Source organism: Oncorhynchus mykiss, chromosome 1, assembly GCF_013265735.2.
Source record: "Oncorhynchus mykiss isolate Arlee chromosome 1, USDA_OmykA_1.1, whole genome shotgun sequence".
In the NCBI taxonomy this organism is placed as follows: Eukaryota; Metazoa; Chordata; class Actinopteri; order Salmoniformes; family Salmonidae; genus Oncorhynchus; species Oncorhynchus mykiss.
The window spans coordinates 70,030,045-70,054,650 of record NC_048565.1 but is presented as its reverse complement, the minus strand read 5'-3'; the positions used below and the strand labels follow the sequence as shown (position 1 = coordinate 70,054,650).

General features: G+C 44.1%; 2 protein-coding genes across 6 annotated transcripts; one reads left to right on the top strand and one right to left on the bottom strand.

Annotated features, from left to right (window-relative positions):
* Window positions 1-1,733: 1,733 nt before the first annotated feature.
* zgc:153981 (dual specificity protein phosphatase family protein) lies at window positions 1,734-3,168 on the bottom strand. 2 transcript variants are annotated; one of them, XM_021610425.2, is made up of 3 exons: window positions 2,931-3,168; window positions 2,217-2,434; window positions 1,734-2,070 (listed from the first exon to the last, which is right to left on the bottom strand). In XM_021610425.2, exons 1-3 carry the CDS (start codon window positions 3,050-3,052, stop codon window positions 1,859-1,861), a joined length of 552 nt encoding a protein of 183 aa, XP_021466100.1. In that variant the 5' UTR covers window positions 3,053-3,168; the 3' UTR covers window positions 1,734-1,858. The 2 variants fall into 2 exon arrangements, with proteins under 2 accessions (XP_021466100.1, XP_021466109.1); XM_021610434.2 differs by having other exon boundaries at window positions 2,217-2,426; window positions 2,931-3,103.
* Window positions 3,169-18,118: 14,950 nt separating this feature from the next.
* On the top strand, window positions 18,119-24,606 carry LOC110528384 (F-box only protein 28). Of its 4 annotated transcripts, none has more exons than XM_036984154.1 (5): window positions 18,119-18,370; window positions 19,735-19,844; window positions 20,616-20,754; window positions 21,155-21,350; window positions 21,515-24,606. In XM_036984154.1, the coding sequence occupies exons 1-5, from the start codon at window positions 18,311-18,313 to the stop codon at window positions 22,006-22,008; spliced, it is 999 nt and encodes a 332-aa protein (XP_036840049.1). In that variant the 5' UTR covers window positions 18,119-18,310; the 3' UTR covers window positions 22,009-24,606. The 4 variants fall into 4 exon arrangements, with proteins under 4 accessions (XP_036840049.1, XP_036840036.1, XP_036840043.1 ...); XM_036984141.1 differs by lacking the exon at window positions 18,119-18,370 and adding an exon at window positions 18,450-18,843; XM_036984148.1 differs by lacking the exon at window positions 18,119-18,370 and adding an exon at window positions 18,867-18,953.

The window sequence follows — 24,606 nt, the reverse complement described above, 5'->3', positions numbered from 1 at the left end:
TAACCATGTTTTGAGGCTATACAGTGTTGATTTAGAATCAAGGGAGTAAAACAAGCTTATATATTGGGTTCTGATGGCGCACAACAGTTGAACTAAGCTCATGAGGCATTTATACATTATTTTCCTTAAGAATCAATGGTTGTATATCAGTAATAAAAAATAAAATAACAAATACGTACCAATCGAAGATTGCCCCTTTAAATTAAACTGCAGGGTGTGTGTGTGTGCGTGTGCACGTGTGTGTGTCCTCTGCTCCTGAGGAGAAGGTCCAGCTGTATGAGTTGGTACAGGAAGCCAGAGTTTGGTCCATTATTGCATCCACCAGAGAAAGGTATATCATCATATACACCAGAACACCACGGCGGCTGATGCACATAGCACAGTGGACAAACACCTTGACTCCAGGACATACATAGTATTATACCTCAATAACCATTTTGTTTCAGAGCGGTGTATGTGTGTGTTTGTGACTGCACTCAGCGTCTTGAGTCATGGTGGTATAAATTAAATCTGCAGTGGGGTTGAAGTGAGGATGAAGGTTAAACTCTGTGTCATCTGGAGCCTCCACCACACCATAGTACTCCACCGGCAGGTCGCTATAGTAACCTGAGCCAGTGATGATCCGGTGACAGCCGTCCGTACTGTTTACGATGTGGGTGATACCCAGAGATGACAACAGGGCTTTATCACGAGCCACAGCCCTGCATATTACATACTGTTCTATAAACTATAATTCTACACACACACACACACACACACACACACACACACACACACACACACACACACACTCCGATGTAGAGGTTGGGCCAGACTAGGTCCTACAGGCTGCCTATTGGTCCATAAGATCTGACACAGCTCTGACAGATGGAATGTTTCCTCTTGGTTGGCTGACAGACCACTGCAGGGGCAGAGACCAGTGTGTGTGTGTGTGTGTGTGTGTGTGTGTGTGTGCGTGTGCATGTGTGTGTGTACCTACTGGTTGCCGATGTAGCGGTTGAGGTGACCGGTGGGCCGTCGGTTGGCTAGCAGGATCTCCAACAGCTCAGGCAGACGGACACTCACATCATCGCTCCCTCAGAGACATGCTGACACAGTCTGGAGAGGAGGTGTGTGTCACAGTGACAGCTAAACCAGAGCAGAGCAGAAAACAATCTGGTCAGGTCAACAATTTCAAATAAAACATCTTTCCCCTCTGATCCAAGTCAACTTACTTTTGACAGGCAGCATAGTCCCTCCTCTCACTGTGTCTGCTCCTCTTCCCACACACACCTGCAGTTAGTTTCCATTTTTAACCCTCTGTAATTCCAAACCTCCTCACCAATGACGAAAACATCCTCCAGAATTTACTGGACAGCTGACACTATTCAAAATGTAGAGGAGTTATTGTTCATACCATAGTTGTAATAGACATCTGAAAGTAACAAAACAGACACCAAACTGGAAAAAAAGTACCTTTTTAATTGTGTAATCTCATTATTAGTGTTTCAACTGATAGATTTCCAGGAGACAATGCTCAGCTGCACAACTCACAGCAGGTTCAACTATCACCACTGGCTAACACAGGGATGTTGAAAAGTTTAAATTCTTTAGATATTTTTGATTTTAAAAGGCATTGAGCATCGACATTATCTCCAGGGAATCCTGCTACCGCATTATATGGTATATACAACATGCTGTGTATATACAACATACAGTATATACAACATGCTGTGCTTTAATACCAGTTTGTACCTACTGTAAAAGTCCTACAACTACATATTTTCAACCAGTATAAAGGATTGTGTGTGAGATGGATAGATAGATATGAGGTGAGACGAGCGAGGGATGGGAGGAGAGAGGGATGAAAGAAGGACTGTCAGAGAAGAGGACATAGTCTCCTCTTGCGTGTGAGCTGTGTGTCGAGGGTGAGCAGTAGTGACAGGAAATGTCTGTTGGGGTAGATGGCGCGTCGCTGGGTCACATGTTTGAGCGCGGTGCGAAGCGGCAGACGACAGTGCATCATCAGGAACGCCAGCACCAGCGTGGCGGAACGACTTATACCCATGATGCAATGCACCAACACCTTCCCTGGAGAGGATAGAGAGAGTGTGGGAATAAAGAGAAAAGGAGGGAATGAAGGGAGAGGCAGAGTTTGATGAAGGAACTCAAATGTCCCTAGAGACAGTCTTAAATAAACTGTACAGAAGTAAACACCTGCATTAAAGTGCCCCTACCATCTTTAGTCTTCAGGGCCTTGTGTATGAAGTCCGCTGCAGGTTTAAAGTACTGGCTGAGGTCAAAATGGGATGAGTCTTCTGTAGGGAAGCCACAATACACACAGGTGTTTCCATAGTAATCCTGGTCACCGATGCTGCCCTGCTTAAAGTGAGCTGCGTTCAGGATGTGTGTGATGCCAAGCTTCTTTAATGCACCCCTGTTCTGAGCTATGGCCCTAAGGGAAAGACAGAGGGTAAAATATATGGGGAGAGAGAAGTGTGAAATGTGAGATTGCATAACTGTTTGAACAGAAATAACATGCAGAGAATGGATTAATCAGTGAACAGCCTGGAATAATATAGACAAGATTTAGGCAAAAAATGAATGCAGTAGTTTAAAAAAAGAGCAATATTCTGTAATTCCATGTTCAGTATGTGTTCAACAGTGTTCTGTAAGGTTTAGCAGTGTTCAGCAGAGTTCAATAGGGCAATAGAGTCCACTATAGGAACTTGAGATGCTGAATTCCAAATCAACCTCTAGCCTCTGACCCTTAGCCTCTACTTTTTAGCTCTTACTCATACCTCTGTAGAACCAAAAGGATTGGATAGGGGGATCCAATATATTTAATCTATTATTATCTCTATTGCCGTATTTCTAAAACCCATCCAACCCAGCGGCAGGGGTAAGGGAATTTTGAAAAGAAAAAACTAAAATAAGAAATAAAAACTTACACGTTTCCGATGTAGAGATTAGGCCAGACCTCATCTAGTGGTGTCAGTTCAAGCTTGCAGGACTCCAGGATTGACTCTAGTTCTTTAATAGCCACCAGGTCTTGCTGCTCTCCCTTTGACATTCTCCCTAGACAGTGGAACTACCTTGACTGACTCAACTACTGCGGCCCTCTGGCCGTGTGTGACCAACTCCAGCAGGCGGGGGTGTGTGCGTGTGTGTGTGTATGGGGGTGGGGGTAGGTGTGTGAGGGACATAAGCAGGTGGCTGCTGGTTGTCCACCGATTTAGCTCTGGGTTCAGCCTGTTCTTTCTTTCTCTCTGTTTCTTTCTCAGTCTGCCTCTCTCTCTCTTTCAGTCTCTCCCTCTCTATATATACAGTGCATTCGGAAAGCGCATTTACTCATCAATCTACACACAATACCCCATTTTAACAAAGCAAAAACCATGTTCAGAAATGTTTTCAAATTTGTTAACAATAAAAAATGTAATTATCAAATACATAAGTATTCAGACCCTTTACTCAATACTTTGTTGAAGCACCTTTGGCAGCGATTACATCCTCGAGTCTTCTTGGGTATGCCGCTACAAGCTTGGCACACCTGTATTTGGGGAGTTTCTCCCATTCTTCTCTGCAGATCCTCTCAAGTTCTGTCAGGTTGGATGGGGAGCGTCGCTGCATAGTTATTTTTGGTCTCTCCAGAGACGTTCGATCGGGTTCAAGTCCGGGCACTGCCTGGGCCACTCAAGGACATTCAGAGACTTGTCTCGAAGCCACTCCTGCGTTGTCTTGGCTATGTGCTTATAGCTGTTGTCCTGTTGGAAGGTGAACCTTCACCCCAGTCTGAGGTCCTGAGTGCTCTGGAACTTTGCTCCGATTATCTTTCCCACGATCCTGACCAGTCTCCCAATCCCTGTCGCTGAAAAACATCCCCCCCAGCATGATGCTGCCACCACCATGCATCACCGTAGGGATGGTACCAGGTTTCCTCCAGACGTGACGCTTGGAATTCAGGCCAAAGAGTTCAATCTTGGTTTCATCATACCAGATAATCTTGTTTCTCATGGCCTGGGAGTCTTTAGGTGCCTTTTGGCAAACTCCATATGCCTTTTACTGAGGAGTGGCATCCGTCTGGCCAGTCTAACATAAAGGCCTGTTTGGTGGAGTGCTGCAGAGATGGTTGTTCTTCTGGAAGGTTCTTCCATCTCCACAGAGGAACTCTGGAGCTTTATCAGAGTGACCACTGGGTTCGTGGTCACCTCCCTGACCAAGACCCTTCTCCCTCGATTACTCAGTTTGGCCAGGCGAACAGTTCTAGGAAGAGTCTTGGTGGTTCCAAACTTCTTCAATTTAAGAATGATGGAGGCCACTGTGATCTTGGGGCCTTCAATGCTGCAGACATTTTTTGGTACCCTTCCCCAGATCTTTGCCTCAACACAATCTTGTCTCAGAGCTCTACAGACACTTCCTTTGACCTCTTGGCTTGGTTTTTGCTCTGACATGCACTGTCAACTGTGGGACCTTATGTAGCCTTTCCAAATCATGTCCAATCAATTGAATTTACCACAGGTGGACTCCAATCACCTTGTGGAAACATCTCAAGGATGATAAATGGAAACAGGATGCACCTGAGCTCAATTTCAAGTCTCATAGCAAAGGGTCTGAATACGTATGTAAATACGGTATTTCTGTTTATATTTTTTATACATTTGCTAAAATTTCTAGAAACCTGTTTTCACTTTGTCATTATGGGGTATTGTGTGTAGATTGATGAGGAAAACAATGAATTTAATCCATTTTAGAAGAAGGCTGCAACATAACAAAATGTGGAAAAAGTCAGGGAGTCTGAATACTTTCCAAATGCACTGTATATTCATCAGGGGGAGAGGACTACAATACGGGTTAGAAAAATAAGGGATGGAAATGGAGATAGGATAAAGATGGATTAACAAAGGAAGGCAAAGAAAGAAAGAGAGTGATGTAACAGGCAGTACATCACAGCTAAGGTCATCAGATGACAGGACGGAGGAATGTAGGGGGAAAGGAGGTGTGTGTTTGTGTCAAATCAAATTAAATAAAATGTTGTTGGTCACATACACATGGTTATCAGATGTTAATGCGAGAGTAGCGAAATGCTTCTGTTTCTAGTTCTGACAGTGCAGTAATATCTAACAAGTAATCTAACAATTCCCCAACAACTACCTAACACACACAAATATAAAGGTGTGAATGAGAATATGTACATATAAATATATGGATGAAAGATGGCCGAGCAGCATAGGCAAGGTGCAATAGATGGTATAAAATACAGTATATACATATGATATGAATAACGTAAGATATGTAAACATTATTAAAGTGACTAGTGATCCACTTATTAAAGTGGCCAGTGATTGGGTCTCAATGTAGGCAACAGCCTCTCTGAGTTAGTGATTGCTGTTTAGCAGTCTGATGGCCTTGAGATAGAGCTGTTTTTCAATCTCTCTGTCCCAGCTTTGATGTACTTACACGTTGTTTATAATTTGTGTGAGTGTGTGTTTTCTGTACCTGTACTCCAGGTTAATGATCTGCATTAGAAATATTTTACTGGGGAAGACACATTGTTTCTGCTGCCATGAGAGGATGTATGTTTTTTTTACCAGGTAAATTGACTGAGAACACATTCCCATTAACAGCAACAACCTGGGGAATAATTACAGGGGAGAGGAAATTAGCCAATTGTAAACTGGGGATGATTAGGTGACCATGATGGCATGAGGGCCAGATTGGGAAATTTAGCCAGGACACCAGGGTTAATACCCCTACTCTTACGATAAGTGCCATGGGATCTTTTAGTGAACACACAGAGTCAGGACACCCGTTTAACGTCCCATCCAAAAGAGGTCACCCTACACAGGGCAACATCCCCAATCACTGCCCTGGGGCCCTCCAATACCACTTCCAGCAGCATCTAGTCTCCCATCCAGGGACCAAACAGGACCAATCCTGCTTAGCTTCAGAAGCAAGCCATCAGTGGGATGCAGGGTGGTATGCGGCTGGCTTGGATCGTGAGGAAGGCTCGGACCAACTTTCATAATGATTTTCTCAAAAGTGGTTTGTGATACAAATTTTTAAATCCTGTCAAACATCCTTCCTTACAATGAAGTTTCTATGTGAGAATAGCCAGAAAAATCTGAGATACCACAGATCTGTTCTGCTCCGCTGGCATGGAATCACCCAGCTGACACACACAACACACCATCACACACTCCACATCCAATCATACTTGGTCAAATCAAATCAAAGTTCATTGGTCACGTATGTAAGGTTCTGTATTTATTTTCTTAGTCAACCTTGTGTTCTGTTTTGTTGTATTCTTGAACGTAGCCCTGTTTCTTTGTGTTCTTGAACGTAGCCCTGTCTTTCATTTTTGTTCATTGATTTCACCTGTGTTAGTTACTCTCCTGGTCTCATCAGCTCCTTATTTAGTTCAGTTCATTCTGTTTGTGCCTTTGTGAGGTATTGTTCGTTTTGACTCCACTAAGCCTTTTCCTAGCTCGTTTGTGAGAACCAATTATAGCCTTCAGTCCTAGTTTTGATTCACCTGCCTGTTTGCCTACCTGTGTATGACCATTCCCTGCCTGTGACCACGATTCCTGCATTCTGCGAAGTTGAAATTAACACCTGTCACGCTCCGCGTGTGAATCTACACCTTTTTCTTCTTGAGTATTCATTACAGCGTACACAGATTTGCAGGTGTTATAGCAGGTGCAGCGAAATGCTTATGTTACCAGCTCTAACAGTGCAGTAGAAATTTTCATAAATTCAATACAAAGAGTTTTAGGCTTCCGAGTGGCGCAGTGGTCTAAGGCACTGCATCTCAGTGCAAGAGGTGTCACTACAGTCCCTGGTTCAAATCCATGATATCCACATCCAGCTGTGATTGGGAGTTCCATAGGGCGGCGCACAATTGTTCCGCGGTAGGCCGTCAATGTAAATAGAATTTGTTCTTAACTGACTTGCCTAGTTAAATAAAGGATTTTTTATATATATATACAATCAAAAATCTAAAGAAGAATTCAAGAAATGACAGAATGAGTCCAATTATCAATCCAAATCAAATGCTATTTGTCACATGCGCCGAATACAACAGGTAAGGAAAGGGAAAGGGGGATATCTAGTCAGTTGTGCAAATGAATGCGTTCAACTGAAATGTGTCTTCCACATTTAACCCAACCCCTCTGAATCAGAGAGGTGCTGGGCTGCCATAATCAACATCCACGTCTTCGGTGTAGACCTTATCGTGAAATGCTTACTTACAAGCCTTTAACCAATAATGCAGTTCAAGAAATAGAGCTAAGAAATATTTTCTAAATAAACTAAAGTTTTTTTTAAATTATAAAATCAAGAAGTAACACAATAAAATGGCATAACAATAACGAGGCTACATACAGGGGGTACCGGTACCCGAGTCAATGTGCAGAGGTACAGGTTAGTCGAGGTCATTTGTAAAGTGACTATGCATAGATAATAAACAGCGTGTAGCAGCAGTGTAAAAACAGACGGGGGTGCCCAGTTGATGAATTGTTCAGCAGTCTTATGGCTTTGGTGTAGAAGCTGTTAAGGAGTCTATTGGTCCTAGACTTGGTGCTCCGTTACAGCTTGCTGTGTGGTAGCAGAAAGAACAGTCTATGACTTGGGAGACTGGAGTCTTTGACCATTTTTGGGCCTTCCTCTGACACCGCCTGGTATATCAGCAAGCTTGGCCCAAGTGATGTACTGGGCCGCATGCAGTACCCTCTGTAGCGCCTTATGTTCAGATGCCGAGCAGTTGCCATACCAGGTGGTGATGCAATCGGTCAGGATGCTCTCGATGGTGCAGCTGTAGAACTTTTTAAGGATCTGGGGACCCATGCCAAATCTTTTCAAATTCCTGAGGGAGAAAGGTGTTTTCGTGCCCTCTTCACAACTGTCTTGGTGTGTTTGGACCATGATAGTTCGTTGATGATGTGGACACCAAAGTACTTGAAACTCTCGACCAGCTCCACTTCAGCCCTGTCGATGTTAATGGGGGCCTGTTCGGCCCTCCTTTTCCTATAGTCCATGATCAGCACCTTTGTCTTGCTCACGTTGAGGGAGAGGTTGTTGTCCTGGCACCACACGGCCAGGTCTTTGACCTCCTCCCTATAGAATGTATCATTGTTGTTAGTTAGTTGTGTTGTCAGCAAACTTAATGATGGTGTTGTAGTCGTGCGTGGCCAGGCAGTCGTGGATGAACAGGGAGTACAGGAGTAGACTAAGCACGCACCCCTGAGGGGCCCTAGTGTTGATAAGGATAAGCGTGGCAGATATATTTGTATTTGAATTTATTATGGATCCCCATTAGCTGCTGCAAAAGCAGCGGCTACTCTTCCTGGGGTCCAGCAAAATTAAGGCAGTTCATACAATTTTAAAACATTACAACATACTGTGTGCCCTCAGGCCCCTACTTCACCACTACCACATATTTACAGTATTAAATCCATGTGTTGGAATTGTTGGAATTGGCTAAACATTGAACATTGAGATATTAAATTAATGATAGGAAATGAAAGAGACTGGGTGTTATGTTAGAAGTTAAGGGTTCTCTGTAAAAAGCCAGAAGGCTTTGGAATGTGTTTGATGGAGGAGAGGAAAGCGATGCGTTGATATAGGGAAGACAGATGGACATCTGTGTAGAGGGGTTGAGGTCAAGAGATGAGGACAGATTCTCTTAAGAGGGTAATAAATGTTTGGAATCCTGTCACCCTCTTTGTTAGCTTTCTGTAGAACCATAAAATGTAAAGATTGGAGAGAAAGAGGAGTGTCTTAAGTGGGATGTACATGTATATAAACTGTGATGTCTGAAATGTTTTGCTGTCTGATTTCAGCTGTACAGAACCTTTGGGAAGAATAAGCTTGGTTAAAGCTTCTCTAGTGTCCGTGGGTTATTTACCTAACGGTATGTATAGTGCATGTGCTACTGTGTGTGTGTGTGTGTGTGTGTGTGTGTGTGTGTGTGTGTGTGTGTGTGTGTGTGTGTGTGTGTGTGTGTGTGTGTGTGTGTGTGTGTGTGTGTGTATATGCATGTGTCTGTGCCAATGTTTGTGTTGCTTCACAGTCCCCGCTCTTCCATAAGGTGTTTTTAATGTGTTTTTAAATCTAATTTTACTGCTTGCGTCAGTTACTTGATGTGGAATAGAGTTCCATGTAGTCATGGCTCTATGTAGTGCTGTGTGTCTCCCATAGTCTGTTCTGGACTTGGGGACAGTGAAGAGACCTCTTGTGGCATATCTTGTGGGGTATGCATGGGTGTCCGAGCTGTGTTCCAGTAGTTTAGACAGACAGCTCGGTGCATTCAACATGTCAATACCTCTCATAATTAAAAGTAGCGATGAAGTCAATCTCACCTCCACTTTCAGCCAGGAGAGATTGACATGGATATTATTAATATTAGCTCTCTGTGTACATCCAAAGGCCAGCCGTGCTCCCTGTTCTGAGCCAATTGCAATTTTCTTTTGGCACCTGACCACACGACTAAACAGTAGTCAATGTGCGACAAAACTAGGGCCTGTAGGACCTGCCTTGTTGACAGTGTTGTTAAGAAGGCAGAGCATCGCTTTATTATAGACAGACTTCTCCCCATCTTAGCTACTACTGCATCAATATGTTTTGACCATGACAGTTTACAATCTAGTGTTACTCCAAGCAATTTAGTCATCTCAACTTGCTCAATTTCCACATGATTTATTACAGGATTTAGTTGAGGTTTAGGGTTTAGTGAGTGTTTTATTCCAAATACAATGCTTTTAGTTTTAGAAATATTTAGGGCTAACTTATTCCTTGCCACCCACTCTGAAACTAACTGCAGTTTCAGAGTGGGTGAGTGTTGAAGTCATTTCAGTCGCTGTAGTAGCTAACGTGTATAGTGTTGAGTCATCCGCATACATAGAAACTCTGGCTTTACTCAAAGTCTGTGGCCTGTCATTAGTAAAAATTGAAAAAAGCAAGGGGCCTTAACAGCTACCCTGGGGAATTCCTGATTCTAACTGGATTATATTTGATAGGCTTACATTAAAGAACACCCTCTGTGTTCTGTTAGACAAGTAACTCTTTATCCACATTATGGCAGGGAGAGTAAAGCTGTAATGCTCCGGGTGTCGTGGGTGTGGAGTCAGACGCAGGAGACAGAGAGTGCAAGGCTGTGCTCTTTTAATGCACCAACGCACCACAGTAATAACGGCCCCAAACACGGGGAATGAGAAAGGTTCAACTGAAATTTCACGACCAGGAACAAACACGTTTCTCTACATTAGAGCCGAAGGTTACAATCATTAGTCCCGCACAACAACCAGGCGGGCCGGCTGTCTAATAAAGACAAACTAATCATTCACCAACAGGTGCTACCAATAAACATACAAGGAGGGGGAGGAAAGACAATCAGTGGCAGCTAATAGGCCGGTGACGACGACCGCCGAGCGCCACCCGCCCGGGAAGGGAAACCACCCTCGGTCGGACTCGTGACAAATGCCATAACACATAGGTTTTCCTAGCAGACTATGATCAATAATGTCAAAAGCTGTACTGAAGTCTAACAAGATAGCCCCCAGAATCATTTTATCATTAATTTCTCTCAGTCAATTATGTAAGTGCTGTGCTTGTTGAGTGTCCTTCCCTATAAGCATTTTTTTTTATCTTTATTAAACTAGGCAAGTCAGTTAAGAACAAATTCTTATTTTCAATGACGACATAGGAACAGTGGGTTAACTGCCAGTTCAGGGGCAGAACGACAGATTTGTACCTTGTCAGCTCGGGGATATGAACTTGCAACCTTTCGGTTACTAGTCCAACGCTCTAACCACTAGGCTACCCTGCCGCCCCGCATGCTGAAATTCTGTCGTAAATTTGTTTACTGTAAAATAGCATTGCATCTGGTCAAACACAATTTTTTCCAGAAGTTACTAAGGGTTGGTAACAAGCTGGCTATTTGAGGTTGGCTATTTGAGCCAGTAAAGGGGACTTTACTATTCTTGGGTAGTGGAATGACTTTAGCTTTCCTCCTGGCCTGAGGGCACACGCTCTCTAGTAGACTTAAATTGAATATGTGGCAAATATCAGTGGCAATATTGTCTGCTATTATCCTCAGTAATGTGTTGTTGCCTACCCTTACCACCTGGGGGCGGCCTGTCAGGAAGTCCAGGATCCAGTTGCAGAGGGAGGGGTTTAGACCCAGGGTCCTTAGCTTAGTGATGAGCTTTGCGGGCACTATGGTGTTGAACGCTGAGCTGTAGTCAATGAACAGCATTCTCACGTAAGTGTTATTTTTGTCCAGGTGGGAAAAGGCAGTGTGGAGTGCGATTGAGATGGCATAATCTGTGGATCTGTTAGGGCGCTATGCGAATTGGAGTGGGTCTAGGGTTTCCAGCATTATGGTGTTTATGTGAGCATTGACCAGCCTTTCAAAGCACTTCATGGCTACCGACGTGAGCGCTACGGTCGGGAATCATTTATGCAGGTTACCTTCGCTTTGTTGGGCACAGGAACTATGGTGGTCTGTTTGAAATATGTAGGTATTACAGACTCGGTCAGGGAGAGGTTGAAAATGTCAGTGAAGACACTTGCCAGTTGGTCCTCGCATGCTTTGAGTGCACGTCCTGGTAATCCGTCTGGCCACGCGGCTTTGTGAATGTTGGCCTGAATCCCGGAACATATTCCAGTCTGTGCTAGCAAAAAAGTCCTAGCATTCGCATCATCGGACCACTTCCATATTGAGCGAGTCACTGGTACTTCCTGCTTTAGTTTTTGCTTGTAAGCAGGAATCAGGAGGATAGAATTATGGTCAGATTTACCAAATGGATGGCGAGGGAGAACTTTGTATGCGTCTCTGTGTGTGGAGTAAATGTGGTCTAGAGTTTTTTCCTCTGGTTGCACATGTGACATGCTTGTAGAAATTAGGTCAAATGGATTTACGTTTGCTTGCATTAAAGTCCCCGGCAAATACGAGCCCCGCTTCTGGGTGAGCATTTTCTTGCTTGCTTATGGCCTTATACAGATTGTTAAGTGCGTTCTTACTGCCAGCATCGGTTTGTGGTGGTAGATAGAAGGCTACGAATAATATAGATTAAAACTCTCTTGGTAGATTGTGTGGTCTACAGCTTATCATGAGGTATTCTACCTCAGGCGAGCAATATCATGAGACTGCTATAATATTAGACATCAGCAGTTATTGACAAACAGACACACACCCCCGCCCCTCATCTTACCAGACGTAGCTGCTCTGTCCTGCCGATGCACGGAGAAGCCAGCCAGCTCTATATTATCCGTGTCGTTGTTCAGCCACATCTCTGAAACATAAGATATTACAGTTTTAAATGTCCTGTTGTCTTAATCGTAAATAGTCCTGTTTGTTTTCCAATGATTGCACGTTGGCCAATAATACGGAGGGTAGTGGAGGTTACCTACTCGTTGGCGAATTCTTACAAGGCACCCCGCCCTCCTCCCCCTTTTTGTCCATCTTTTCTTCAGGTTGATGACTGGAATTTGGGCCTTGTCTTGACAAAGCAGTATATCCTTCGCGTTGGATTCATTAAAGAAAAATTATTTGCCATGTTGCAATTGTGGTGGGGATCATGACCCAGAGTTTGTGGAGCGGAGGAGCTATAGGAGGACGGGCTCATTGTAATGGCTGGAACAGGCTCCTGAGCCTGTGTAGGGATCTAACACGTATTATTTATGTTAATAAAACTTTTAGATGTAGTCTGTGGTAAAACCCCAACTAAGGAGAATAAACCCGAAGCTTGTGGCTTCTATGAAAACATTGGTAAAATGGCAGAGACCATGAGAAACGTGGATGAAATTCGGGATAGAGTAATATTAGCTGAAATTAAAAATTTCACTAAGGTCTACACCTGTTGTATCCAGAGCACATCACAAATAAACTTTGATTTGATTTGACATTAAACAGTCCATCCAGGATTCCGCAAATCTGCAACCACATTTTTTGCTACATCAATAATTCCCTGCATATTATGAGAGGGCTAGACCGATCACCACACTATTTACAAATAAAACAGTCAAATCAATGCAATATTTTTGCATAAAACAGACCCCTCACCGCAGAACAAAAAGAGAGCAATTTCAAACAATCACCGCACATTTACTGTGTAATATGTTCAATCAAGCCAAACGTCAACCAACTTTTTAACTCGTGACTGCATTTACGCCACAAATTGGGGAAAAATATTGCATATAGCCATGAAAAATGTAAGAATTGCCTCAGCAAAATCAAGAATTTTTGCCTGAAAATATCACAATAAATCTGACATTGTATACATATTCTCATTAAAGTGAATAATTAAACATTTTCTAGTCTGTGCAGAGGTGCCCCTTTAACCTGTAATGTCTTTGATTTTTCCTCAGTGTCACGTTCTGACCTTAGTTCTTTTGTTATGTCTTTGTTTTAGTATGGTCAGGGAGTGAGTTGGGTGGGTTGTCTATGTTCCTTTTTCTATGTGGTGTTTTTGTGTTTGGCCTGGTTCTCAATCAGAGGCAGGTGTCGTTAGTTGTCTCTGATTGAGAATCATACTTAGGTAGCCTTTTCCCTGTGTGGGTGATTATTTTCTGTGTCTTCCGCACGGAACTGTTTTTTTTGTTGTTATTTCACGTTGTTATTTTGTATTTTTCAGTGTTCTATTAAAAGAATCATGAACACATGCTGCGCATTGGTCCTCCGATCCTTCCTACTACTCCTCGTCTGTCACGCCCTGGCCTTAGTTATCTTTGTTTTCTTTATTATTTTGGTTAGGTCAGGGTGTGACATGGGGGTTTTATGTGTTTTGTCTGGTCTAGGGGTTTGTATGTTTATGGCGCTGTTTCCTGTTTAGGTAAATTGTATGTCTATGGTTGTCTATGGTTGCCTAGATTGGTTCTCAATTAGAGGCAGCTGTCTATCGTTGTCTCTGATTGGGAACCATATTCAAGCCATATTCTTTGGGTATTTTGTGGGTGATTGTTTCCTGTGTCAGTGTTTGTGCCACACGGGACTGTTTCGGTTAGTTCACTTTTATTGTTTTTTGTATTTGTGTTCATGTTGAGTTTTTCGTATTAAAAACCATGGACACCTACCACGCTGCGTATTGGTCCGATCCTTGTTTCACCTCTTCAGAGGAAGAGGAGGAAATCAGCCGTGACAGAATCACCCACCAAAACAGGACCAAGCAGCGTGGTGACAGGCAGCGGCAGGAGGAGCAGCGATGTCAAGACTCTTGGACGTGGGAGGAAATCCTCGACGGGAGAGGACCCTGGGCAAACCCAGGGGAGTGTCGCCGCCCCAAGGTGCAGCAGGAGAAGCAGCAGCAGGAGCAGTGCAAGGAGGAATGGACATGGGAGGACGAGTTGGACGGTGATGGACCCTGGACGCAGCCGGAGGAACATCGCCGTCCCAAGGCAGAGCTGGAGGCAGCCAAAGCGGAGAGACGGTGGTTTGAAGAGGCAGCACCGAAGCAGGGCTGGAAGCCCGAGTGTCAGCCCCAAAAATGTATCGGGGGGGGCACACAGGAAGTATGGCGAAGCCAGGTAGGAGACCTGCGCCAACTTCCTGTGCTTACCGGAGAGCGAGAGGGACCGGGCAGGCACCGTGTTATGCTGTGGAGCGCACGGTGTCCCCAGTGCGGGTGCATAGCCCGGTGCGGTACTTACCAGCTCCTCGTATCGGCCGGGCTAGAGTGGGCATCGAGCCAGGTGCCATGAAGCCGGCTCTACGCATCTGGTCTCCAGTGCGTCTCCTTGGGCCGTCGTACATGGCACCAGCCTTACGCATGGTGTCCCCGGTTCGCCTGCACAGCCCAGTGCGGGCTATTCCACCTCACCGCACTGACAGGGCGACCGAGAGCATTCAACCAGGTAAGGTTGGGTAGGCTCGGTGTTCAAGAGCTCCAGTGCGCCTGCACGGTCCGGTCTATCCAGTGCCACCTACACGCACCAGCCCTCCAGTGGCAGCCCCCGGCACCAGGCTTCCTGTGCGTGTCCAGAACCCAGTACTCCCTGTTCCTCCTCCCCGCACTCGCCCTGAGGCCCAGTACCACCAGCGCCGGCACCACGCACCAGGCCTACAGTGCGCCTCGCCTGTCCAGCGCCGCTAGAGCCTCCCTCCTCTCCAGCACCGCTAGAGTCTCCCGCCTGTCCAGAGCCGCTAAAGTCTTCCGCCTGTCCAGAGCCGCTAGAGTCTCCCGCCTGTCCAGGGCTGCTAGAGTCTCCCGCCTGTCCAGGGCTGCTAGAGTCTCCCGCCTGTCCAGGGCTGCTAGAGTCTCCCGCCTGTCCAGGGCTGCTAGAGTCTCCCGCCTGTCCAGAGCTGCTAGAGTCTCCCGCCTGTCCAGAGCTGCTAGAGTCTCCCGCCTGTCCAGAGCTGCTAGAGTCTCCCGCCTGTCCAGAGCTGCTAGAGTCTTCCGCCTGTCCAGAGCTGCTAGAGTCTCCCGCCTGTCCAGAGCCGCCAGTCTGCAAGGAGCCGCCAGTCTGCCAGGATCCGCCAGAGCCGCCATTCAGCCAGGATCCGCCAGTCAGCCAGGATCCACCAGTCAGCCAGGATCCACCAGAGCCGCCAGTCAGCCAGGATCCGCCAGAGTCGTCAGCCAGTCCGGAGGTGCCCTTCAGTCCGGAGCTGCCCCATAGTCTGGAGCTGCCCCTCAGTACCGAGCTGCCCCTCAGTCCGGAGGTGCCCCTCAGTCCAGTGGGGTCATTTAGTAGAGTTGCCAATCCTAGGTCGGCGGCGAGGGTCACCGTTCCTAGGATGCCACAAAAGTGGACTAAGACTATGGTGGGAGTTGAAAGTCTGTGTTGCCCGCGCCAGAGCCGCCACCGTGGACAGACGCCCACCCAGACCCTCCCCAATGGGTTTAGGTGTGGAAGACATACAACGCTCCACGCAAGATCTCACCCCGTGGGGTCAAAATGATCACAAGAACGGTGAGCAAAAATCCCAGAACCACACGGGGGGACCTTAGTGAATGACCTGCAGAGAACTGGGACCAAAGTAACAAAGCCTACCATCAGTAACACACTATGCTGCCAGGGACTCAAATCCTGCAGTGCCAGACGTGTCCCCCTGCTTAAGCCAGTACATGTACAGGCCCATCTGAAGTTTGCTAGAGATCATTTGGATGATCCAGAAGAAGATTGGGAGAATGTCATATGGTCAGATGAAACCAAAATATAACTTTTTGGTAAAAACTCAACTCGTCGTGTTTGGAGGACAAAGAATGCTGAGTTGAATCCAAAGAACACCATACCTACTGTGAAGCATGGGGGTGGAAACATCATGCTTTGGGGATGTTTTTTCTGCAAAGGGACCAGGACGACTGATCCGTGTAAAGGAAAGAATGAATGGGGCCATGTATCGTGAGATTTTGAGTGAAAACCTCCTTCCATCAGCAAGGGCATTGAAGATGAAATGTGGCTGGGTCTTTCAGCATGACAATGATCCCAAACACACCGCCCGGGCAACGAAGGAGTGACTTCGTAAGAAGCATTTCAAGGTCCTGGAGTGGCCTAGCCAGTCTCCAGATCTCAACCCCATAGAAAATATTTGGAGGGAGTTGAAAGTCTGTGTTGCCCAGCAACAGCCCCAAAACATCCCTGCTCTAGAGGAGATCTGCATGGAGGAATGGGCCAAAATACCAGCAACAGTGTGTGAAAACCTTGTGAAGACTTACAGTAAACGTTTGACCTCTGTCATTGCCAACAAAGGGTATATAACAAAGTATTGATCAACTTTTGTTATTGACCAAATACTTATTTTCCAACATAATTTGCAAATAAATTCATTAAAAATCCTACAATGTGATTTTCTGGATTTTTTTTTCTCATTTTGTCTGTCATAGTTGAAGTGTACCTATGATGAAAATTACAGGCCTCTCTCATCTTTTTAAGTTAGAGAACCTGCACAGTTGGTGGCTGACTAAATATTTTTTTGCCCCACTGTATGTGTTGAGTCTGTGTGCAACATGCTTTGGACCAGGAATGGGCAACTTCAGTCCTTGAGGCCTGATTGGTGTCATACTTTATTCTCCCATCTAACGCCTGTCTCCAAAAAATTAATGATATTCAGTTCAGAATGCAATTAGTTTAATCAGCTGTGTTTGCAAGGGATAGGGGAGAAAAGTGGGACACCACTCTGCCCCCGAGGTCTGAAGTTGCCCATCCCTGCTTTGGACAATACCAGTTGGAATAAAAGCACCCTGTAGAAATGCTGAGGATGCTTTGTTTTTTATTACCATCCTAGATTAACTTGAGTTTGAATTCCTTTGTCAAAATATGTACCCAGCATGAAACGGTTTGTCATCCCCAATAAGGGTTGTGCCACTTATGTACTATATTTTGTATGCTGATGAATGTTTATGTCACTTGCAAATCCTTAAGGCTCATGTCATTAGCCCATTTGTAGAGTTGTGCCTGAATTCCATCCTTTTAGGTAAAACCATTACAAGATCATTTGTTTTTAGTATTTACTGAATGAAGAGGGTGGTAACTCCTAAGCATATAGTACACAGCAAGGTACAGTTATGTTTTGTGTACTGTGTAGACTTGTGCGACAGAAGTAAAGCATATTACATTGTACTCTAGATGATGTTGCAAAGTCTGTATTTCCATCAGTCCTATTCCAGTGTGTACATTGTTTGATGGTGTCTTGAAACAAGATAGGGTATGCATTGGGCCCAGTTTCCCGATAGCGATGTAACATGCGTTTCCCAAAACACTACGAGAGAACTTCGCTAAGTGCGTCGTTACTGATCGAAATAAATTATGCACTGCTTTCAGATCAGCGTTCTCCCTGTCAAAAATATTGAGGCGGCTTATTCTAATGCGAACCCTATAATAAAGCACTAAAGATTTGGCACATTGCGCGCACATGAAATACATTGAGGCAAATTACACTGCGCACACATAGCTAAATACAACTATTGAAATCACATTAATTTTTGTTCACCATAATTCAAATATATAGGCACATGTGACCTATACAGTATTTATCTTGTAATAGTTATCTAGGTTTTCATTTGAAGCGTCTATCATTCGCTTGTTATGCAAAGAAATGGGCGTCTTTGTATATGGAAGGTCAAACGATGTTAGGCTACATATGAAATGTATTGAGACAAATTAGCCTACTGATCGTAGCAAAATAAGTTGATTGAACGTTAAATATATTTCAATGCTATTGAATAGGCATATAGCCTACTGTATTTGTATTTTAATGCAGTCATCTTGGTTTTAATTTGAAGCTTTTTTTATACGTCGCTGGTTTGTATCAATTGAAAGACATTGGCAACTTATTATTTTGTACTCAACTTTGTTATTTAGCGGTCACAGAGAGGGGGATAAAGCACGTGATTCCATGTTTAGTGGAAATCTGTGTATTAAGTGGTCAAAAAAGCATCGAACGACGCTGTTGCAGGTGTGCATCGTTGCATTTTTACAAGCTTTTTCAAGTGCAACGTTAAAGATGGTTTTGGGAAACAATGTAACGATGTATTTAGCCTTAACATGCCTTTGGGAAACCAGGCCTAGCGCTGGACACAGCTCCTTACACGGACGACAGCAGCGACATAGACTGCTCTTGTTTTCTTTGCTCAAGTGAATTGAAATGGTTGTGTACAATATTGCAAGACTTTCTTCGAGCACAGTTCAGAGAGAACGTTCCCTATGAAACGTCATTTCCCCTATCCGTAGCAAATTAAGATGGCTGCCGTTGTAGAAGGAGTAGAGCGAGGTTTTGAAGCCCTGGATTGCGACTCGGTGTTACCGAGATTGTCTACACCACCTCCGGATCAACCACACCAGAACAACCCGCTATTAGGACTTCCCATTGTGGCGATTGAGATGGTTTTCAATTTCCTGTCTTACGACGAAATCAGCCTCATACGCTTGGTGAGAGGGAACAAAAACAAACCACGAAGCAAATGGCAATGCGGCGTCTGGCTAATCTAGTTGTTGCTAGCTATGTCAGAGACGTTATCGGCTATCGTTATGTAGCTAGTGTGAGTAGCAAGTGAGGTTATTAGATGGCTAATAAGTTCCTTCCCTAGTCGTAAAGTCGTAAAATGCATTGATTCACTGCTTATATGTTTGAACAAAATTGATTATCTTCCCCACTCTGAATAATAATATGGTGCCGAACGTGCTAAGCTAAGTTTATTTGCACCAGCTTTGTCAACAACACACCTGTTCCATTTCAGGTTGCTATAGCGCGCTAGTAGGGGTCTCCTGGATGGAACTCGTGGCAAACTTGCCAAATGTATATTAACATGGGTATAATATTGTCTGTCTAATGAACTGTATTGGTATTTGTTTTATATCTTGCTAAATGTGTTAACGTTACCTAGTTAGCACTAGTATGTTTTTAGATTTTGGAAAAGTGTATTCTGTATGACCACAGTAACTGTAACGTTAGTTAGCTACACATTTTGAAGTTGGCATTTCTGCTATCCCGAGTGAATCAAGTATTTCCTTTAATTTACTTGCATCTGAAATAAAGTGGTACAAGAGACCAATTTAACATTTTGATGTCACTTTCAAGGAATTTCAATGTGATATCAAAATGGTACATTTTCCAGGGAAACCAGAGAACTCGATGGATGTTGGAGCTATATCTGTGTGGAGGAGTATGCTATTTTTCAGTTCCACGCTTTTGATCTGGCCACTTTGTTTGAACATCACGGGCTGTAAGTGTCATGCATGGAGAGGTTGGAGGTGTTGTAAAATACGAGTCCCAATAGCCACTAATTCAAACATACCTTTCCGCCCCTGTCCTTTTCCCAGGTATGCAAGCGCATGGACATGATCTGTCAGCGCATGCTGAACCAAGGCTTCCTCAAGGTGGAGCGCTACCACAGCCTGTGCCAGAGGCAGGTCAAAGCCCAGCTGCCAAGGTCAGTATCAACACCACTGGAGGGAGGGAATTATATAGTATGCTACTTGAATACAGGTGTTTTTTATTACTCGGCCTATGTCCTGAAGCAAATCATTGAATAGGCCTACTGTGTAGAGGCAATGAAACCAGAAGTGCTGAATGGTTTGACCTCTGTAGGAAACACAGATTGGTATAAAGCACATATGTGAAATCTGTAACTTTAAGCCAGGCCCATGTTTTTCTCTCCTGGTAACAAGTGGATTATTTTGGGGTAATGAAATAATAAATACACTGAACAAAAATAGAAACTCAACATGTCCTGTGGTTCATGAGCTGAAATATAAAAAATCCCAGAAATGTTCCATATGGATAAAGCTTATTTCTCTTTAATTTTGTGCACACATTTTTTTATATCATGTTAGGAAGCATTTCTCTTTAGCCAAGAGAATCCATCCACCTTGCATATCAAGAAGCTGATTAAACAGCATGATCATTACACAGGTGCACCTTGTGATGGGGACAAACGGCCCATTTAAATGTGCTACTCACCCCATTGTCAGAGGCACCAGTGTATTACAGAAGTGATTACATCATGCCTCGAAGCTATAAAACACATTTACTGTATGTTTTTGTTGAATTGCTTCACCTCATTCTTTTATTCCAAATCATTCATTATCTTCACTGTTGGATGATCCTTGGAAAGTGATCATTGACTCATAAATGTTACTTGGATCATGAAGGTCTCTATCTGGTCCAGTGTGTATATTTAGTGAGTTTTGTGTTGTGGCAGGCGGGAGTCAGAGCGGAGGAACCACTCACTGGCCCGTCATGCTGACATCCTGGCTGCCGTAGAAACGCGCCTCTCCCTACTCAACATGACCTTCATGAAATATGTGGACTCAAATCTCTGCTGCTTCATCCCTGGCAAGGTACCTAGTTACACACTCCTGTAACCTACCAGTCACTATCTATCTGGCACAATATATGCCAACTATGGCATATAAATGTTAATTTCAGGTATTTTTGTGGTATTCTTAATTTTAAAAAATTGTCAACAAGCTTTAGCTCTATTTGGCCACAAGATGGCACTCCTGCTCTTAGATTGACGATAGTTTAGGGAAATAATCTGGTCTGGGTAAATGATGAAAGCAGAATCTCAATTTTAAGTAGAAGACCAGTTCCATCCCAATATGATGATACTAGCTACTTCCTCAAACTTGCAAAGTCTTGGCCTCAACAACATAACACACAAATTCTTAACATTCTAAGCCAAATGAGGCTTAGGATAAATTGTATAAGGTTCCCAGCATGTGACTGTCTTTCCGTAAGGTGATTGATGAGATCTACCGTGTGCTGCGCTATGTGAACTCTACACGCGCTCCCCAGCGAGCTCACGAGGTGCTGCAGGAGCTGCGGGACATCTCTTCCATGGCCATGGAGTACTTTGATGAAAAGATTGTCCCCATCTTGAAGAAGAGGCTTCCCGGGGCCGACCTGTCAGGGCGCCTTATCGGATCTGCCCCAGGTAATGGACAACTACACTGACCTTTTATGGCCAATAAAGGTCCTGTAATGTACAGATGCCCATGTAACTTAGTCATGTTAATTTTATTCATATCTTTATTGTTTAGCTTGGTTACCCATTTTAAGATTGTACCTAAGATCATCATTCTCTCTGCCTACCTTCAGTGGCCGGCCCCTCTACCTCCCTGACCACCATGTCCTTGTTGGCCAAGAACACGCCGTCACGCTCTGAGATGACCAAGGTGCAACAGCAGGTGAAGGTGAATGGGGTGTCCATGACTGCGCTGCGGCGGGAGACGCAAGAGGTGCGCGTCAAGCAGCTGGAGCAGCAGAAGCAGCTGCAGGACCAGGAGCAGAAGCTGCTGGAGCAGACTCAGGTTATCGGTGAGCAGAATGCCCGGCTGGCTGAGCTGGAACACAAGCTCAGGGAACTGATGGACAGTACGGTGGGGGGAGGGGGCAGGCCAGCCGTAGCCTCCACCTCCTCGGCTTCTTCCTCAACAGGCTCAGCTGCCGTCGCCACGTCTTCTGCTGCTATCACCACGGCAGCCAGTGCCATGGCCGCAGCGGTAGAGACGGAGGGCAGCCCGCCCCTGAAACGCACCAGGAAGAGCTCAGACCTCCTGCGTCAGTCCAAACGTCTGCGTAGCAAGAAATAGGACGCTCAATGTGATTTGGGGTTCAGTCTGATTGGACCTCCCATGTCCTGTGACATGATTTTAATTCTTATTGTTTGGAATGTCTTTAAGAAAGCGGGGTCATGGTAAAGAAGTCTAGAGTCACTGTGTCCCTGGTGTTGTATCCCCCTTGTCATTGCCCTCTCAAATTCACACAAACTACACCATGGACATGTTTTATGCTGATTAGACCAGCATATTTGGGCAACAGTGCTTGTAGTCTCCACAGTTTAACCACCGACTCTAAAGCCACTAAGAATTTGCACATTAGTTAAAGGGTGAGGGTTAGGTTAAAGTCTAAAACACTCAATCTTTGTGTTCACTCTTGCTTGTCCATCAACAAAAGTCAATCCACATTAGGGTTTTGGCTCCTAGTCAGGAGAGAGTCTTTGCTGTGAAGATGAGAAGTAATGAGTGTTTTCTAATGTGCATTACATAACCACTATAGAGGTTGACTTTGGGTGGGAAAAATGCATTGAAAATATTGTCTAGACGAGATCACTTCGGGGGGGTGGGGGGGGGTGTTCTGCCTCTGAACCAATTTTGTTGACTCAAATAACATTTTTTAGTTTAAGATTCTAATTGTTTTGTTCTGTCTTTGCCAGGTTGGATTGCTTCAAAATATCCTTGCTCAATGTTGACCCTTTACTGTCCCCTGATAGGAATACCATCTTATTTCTTTATTTTCTGAGACCGGCTAAATTAGTAGATTGTGTGAGATTTTGGCAATTACCATTTTGTGTGCGTGCAGTTTTAAGGTAGTTTACGAGCTAGCTGTTCTGTTAGACTTCGTCATTATGCTAACGCTACTTTGCAATGGCTCGAGAAACTATCTTTAACTTCAAGCTGCACGCAGGGACATAAATCTTACACCATCCCTTAAAAAAAAGGATTTGATTCCTGCCTTGGGGGGATATTACATTACTTGCCCTTCCCATCGAACATTTGGTGCAATAAAATTTATTTTTTATTTTATTTTAAAGGAAGTTATTCTCTATTTTTAATACTTAAGTTAACCCTCCCCTGTCCAGAAAATATCATCTTGCCCAGAGCAAATTGTTTATTTTAGTCTGGTTTTGTGAGATTTCACATAATGCAATGGAGAGGTTTTTTGAGGGGTTCCTGTTGTAAGTGTTCAGTTAGTGAAAGGAAAACGCTGTTGATTTGAAATGCATTCCTGTGTTCCACATGAACATGCTGTCTTTAGCACGCCCTGTTGAGTTGAAGACAGGCAGGCTAATGTGTAGATTGATCATGTAGCCGAGGTAGCGTCTCTAAAGCCATGGTGCCTGGGGAATGGAGGAAAGGGACTCTTTTTACATTAGGCAATGGAAGGACTGCTATAGGAGCCCACAAGACTTATACTTTTCAGAGATCATTCATTTTTCCTTCAGTGCTACAATAATTTTGCTCCACCATTGACTATATGTTTTTTGAGATTACATTCATCGATCAAATGGCTGAAATTATGCTAGCTCAAATGCTAACCCCATGTTTATACTAGTCTGTGTAAAAGGGGAATTGTATGCAGTCAAGTATCGGCTCTCTTTGGGGAAGATGAATCAAAGCTTTATGTAAGGAGTTGAAATTGCCACCTGAATCAATTGATCAGACTGGTGGTTCTGTCTTAGTGGTCAAAGGTAAATTTGCCACAAAATGTCTCCACTCCAGTGTGTCATTTGCAGTTGTCATCTAGGTCAGCGTCTGTATATTAAACTTATTGTTATGCTATCTTTGTACACCAAAAAAGTTGAGTCCTATGTAACACCAAGATGAATCTGTTTAAGAAGCATTCAGATTTGCCAAAAAACTACAGTTGAGGTTTACCAATGATGTTTTAAGCCCTACTAAAGAAATTGTGAAAGGAGTTCAACTGAAAGTGACAAGGATTTTAAGTCTTAGTTTTCTCCTTAATTGCTACAAAAAGTAAATTTCTCTTGCACAACATCACCCATCCCATTTTAAGACATTTTTGCACTCACGGTTCTCTTTTGCCTCGTGAGGTTTGGGGACACTCTTTTCATACCACTTTGATACAGCTACGACCGGTATTGTTCTTCGTAGCCGATTTAGAACATTTTTGCTAACTTTTTCCCCCCCTACCCTTAACCTCAGTGTCCTAACATGCTACCTTAATTATCCTAACCTGCGTCAGTTCTCTTAACCTGCTACGAAAAAGTCACTTCTGGTCATAGCTGTATCGAAGTGGAGTGAAAAGGTTTTCATTTTTTGTGAGGCTAGCTTGTGAGCCCATATTGCGGCTGGAAATTAGTTAGTGACCACTACTTGTGGCATGAAACTTTTGAGGCATACTGGGTAATGCAGTTCACAACTGAGTGGACTCAAGCGTGTATTATAAATGCACTGGGCAGGAAACACTTATCTAGTGGCTTAATTTGAGACTGCGTCTCAGTTTAGAAATGAGTGTACTGTAAAATTCATGTACTTCAAAAGTGTAGATTGCATTATTGTATGTATTAAGACAAATCTTGTAAATTGGCCTATTTGGGGTTAACTGTATGGGTTGTTACACACATTACCGTTACAAATAAAGCATTAAAAGAAGTTAACATATCCAGA

Bases quoted from the DNA above. Each gene is read 5' to 3' on its own strand.
- zgc:153981 (XM_021610425.2), bottom strand. From the start codon at position 3,052: ATGTCAAAGGGAGAGCAGCAAGACCTGGTGGCTATTAAAGAACTAGAG. The intron at 2,435-2,930 runs GTAAGTTTTTAT...TCTTTCCCTTAG, and splicing joins AATCTCTACATCGGAAACGT to GGCCATAGCTCAGAACAGGG. The intron at 2,071-2,216 runs GTAGGGGCACTT...TATCCTCTCCAG, and splicing joins GGCCCTGAAGACTAAAGATG to GGAAGGTGTTGGTGCATTGC.
- LOC110528384 (XM_036984141.1), top strand. From the start codon at position 18,655: ATGGCTGCCGTTGTAGAAGGAGTAGAGCGAGGTTTTGAAGCCCTGGAT. The intron at 18,844-19,734 runs GTGAGAGGGAAC...TCCTTTTCCCAG, and splicing joins AAATCAGCCTCATACGCTTG to GTATGCAAGCGCATGGACAT. The intron at 20,755-21,154 runs GTACCTAGTTAC...TCTTTCCGTAAG, and splicing joins GCTGCTTCATCCCTGGCAAG to GTGATTGATGAGATCTACCG.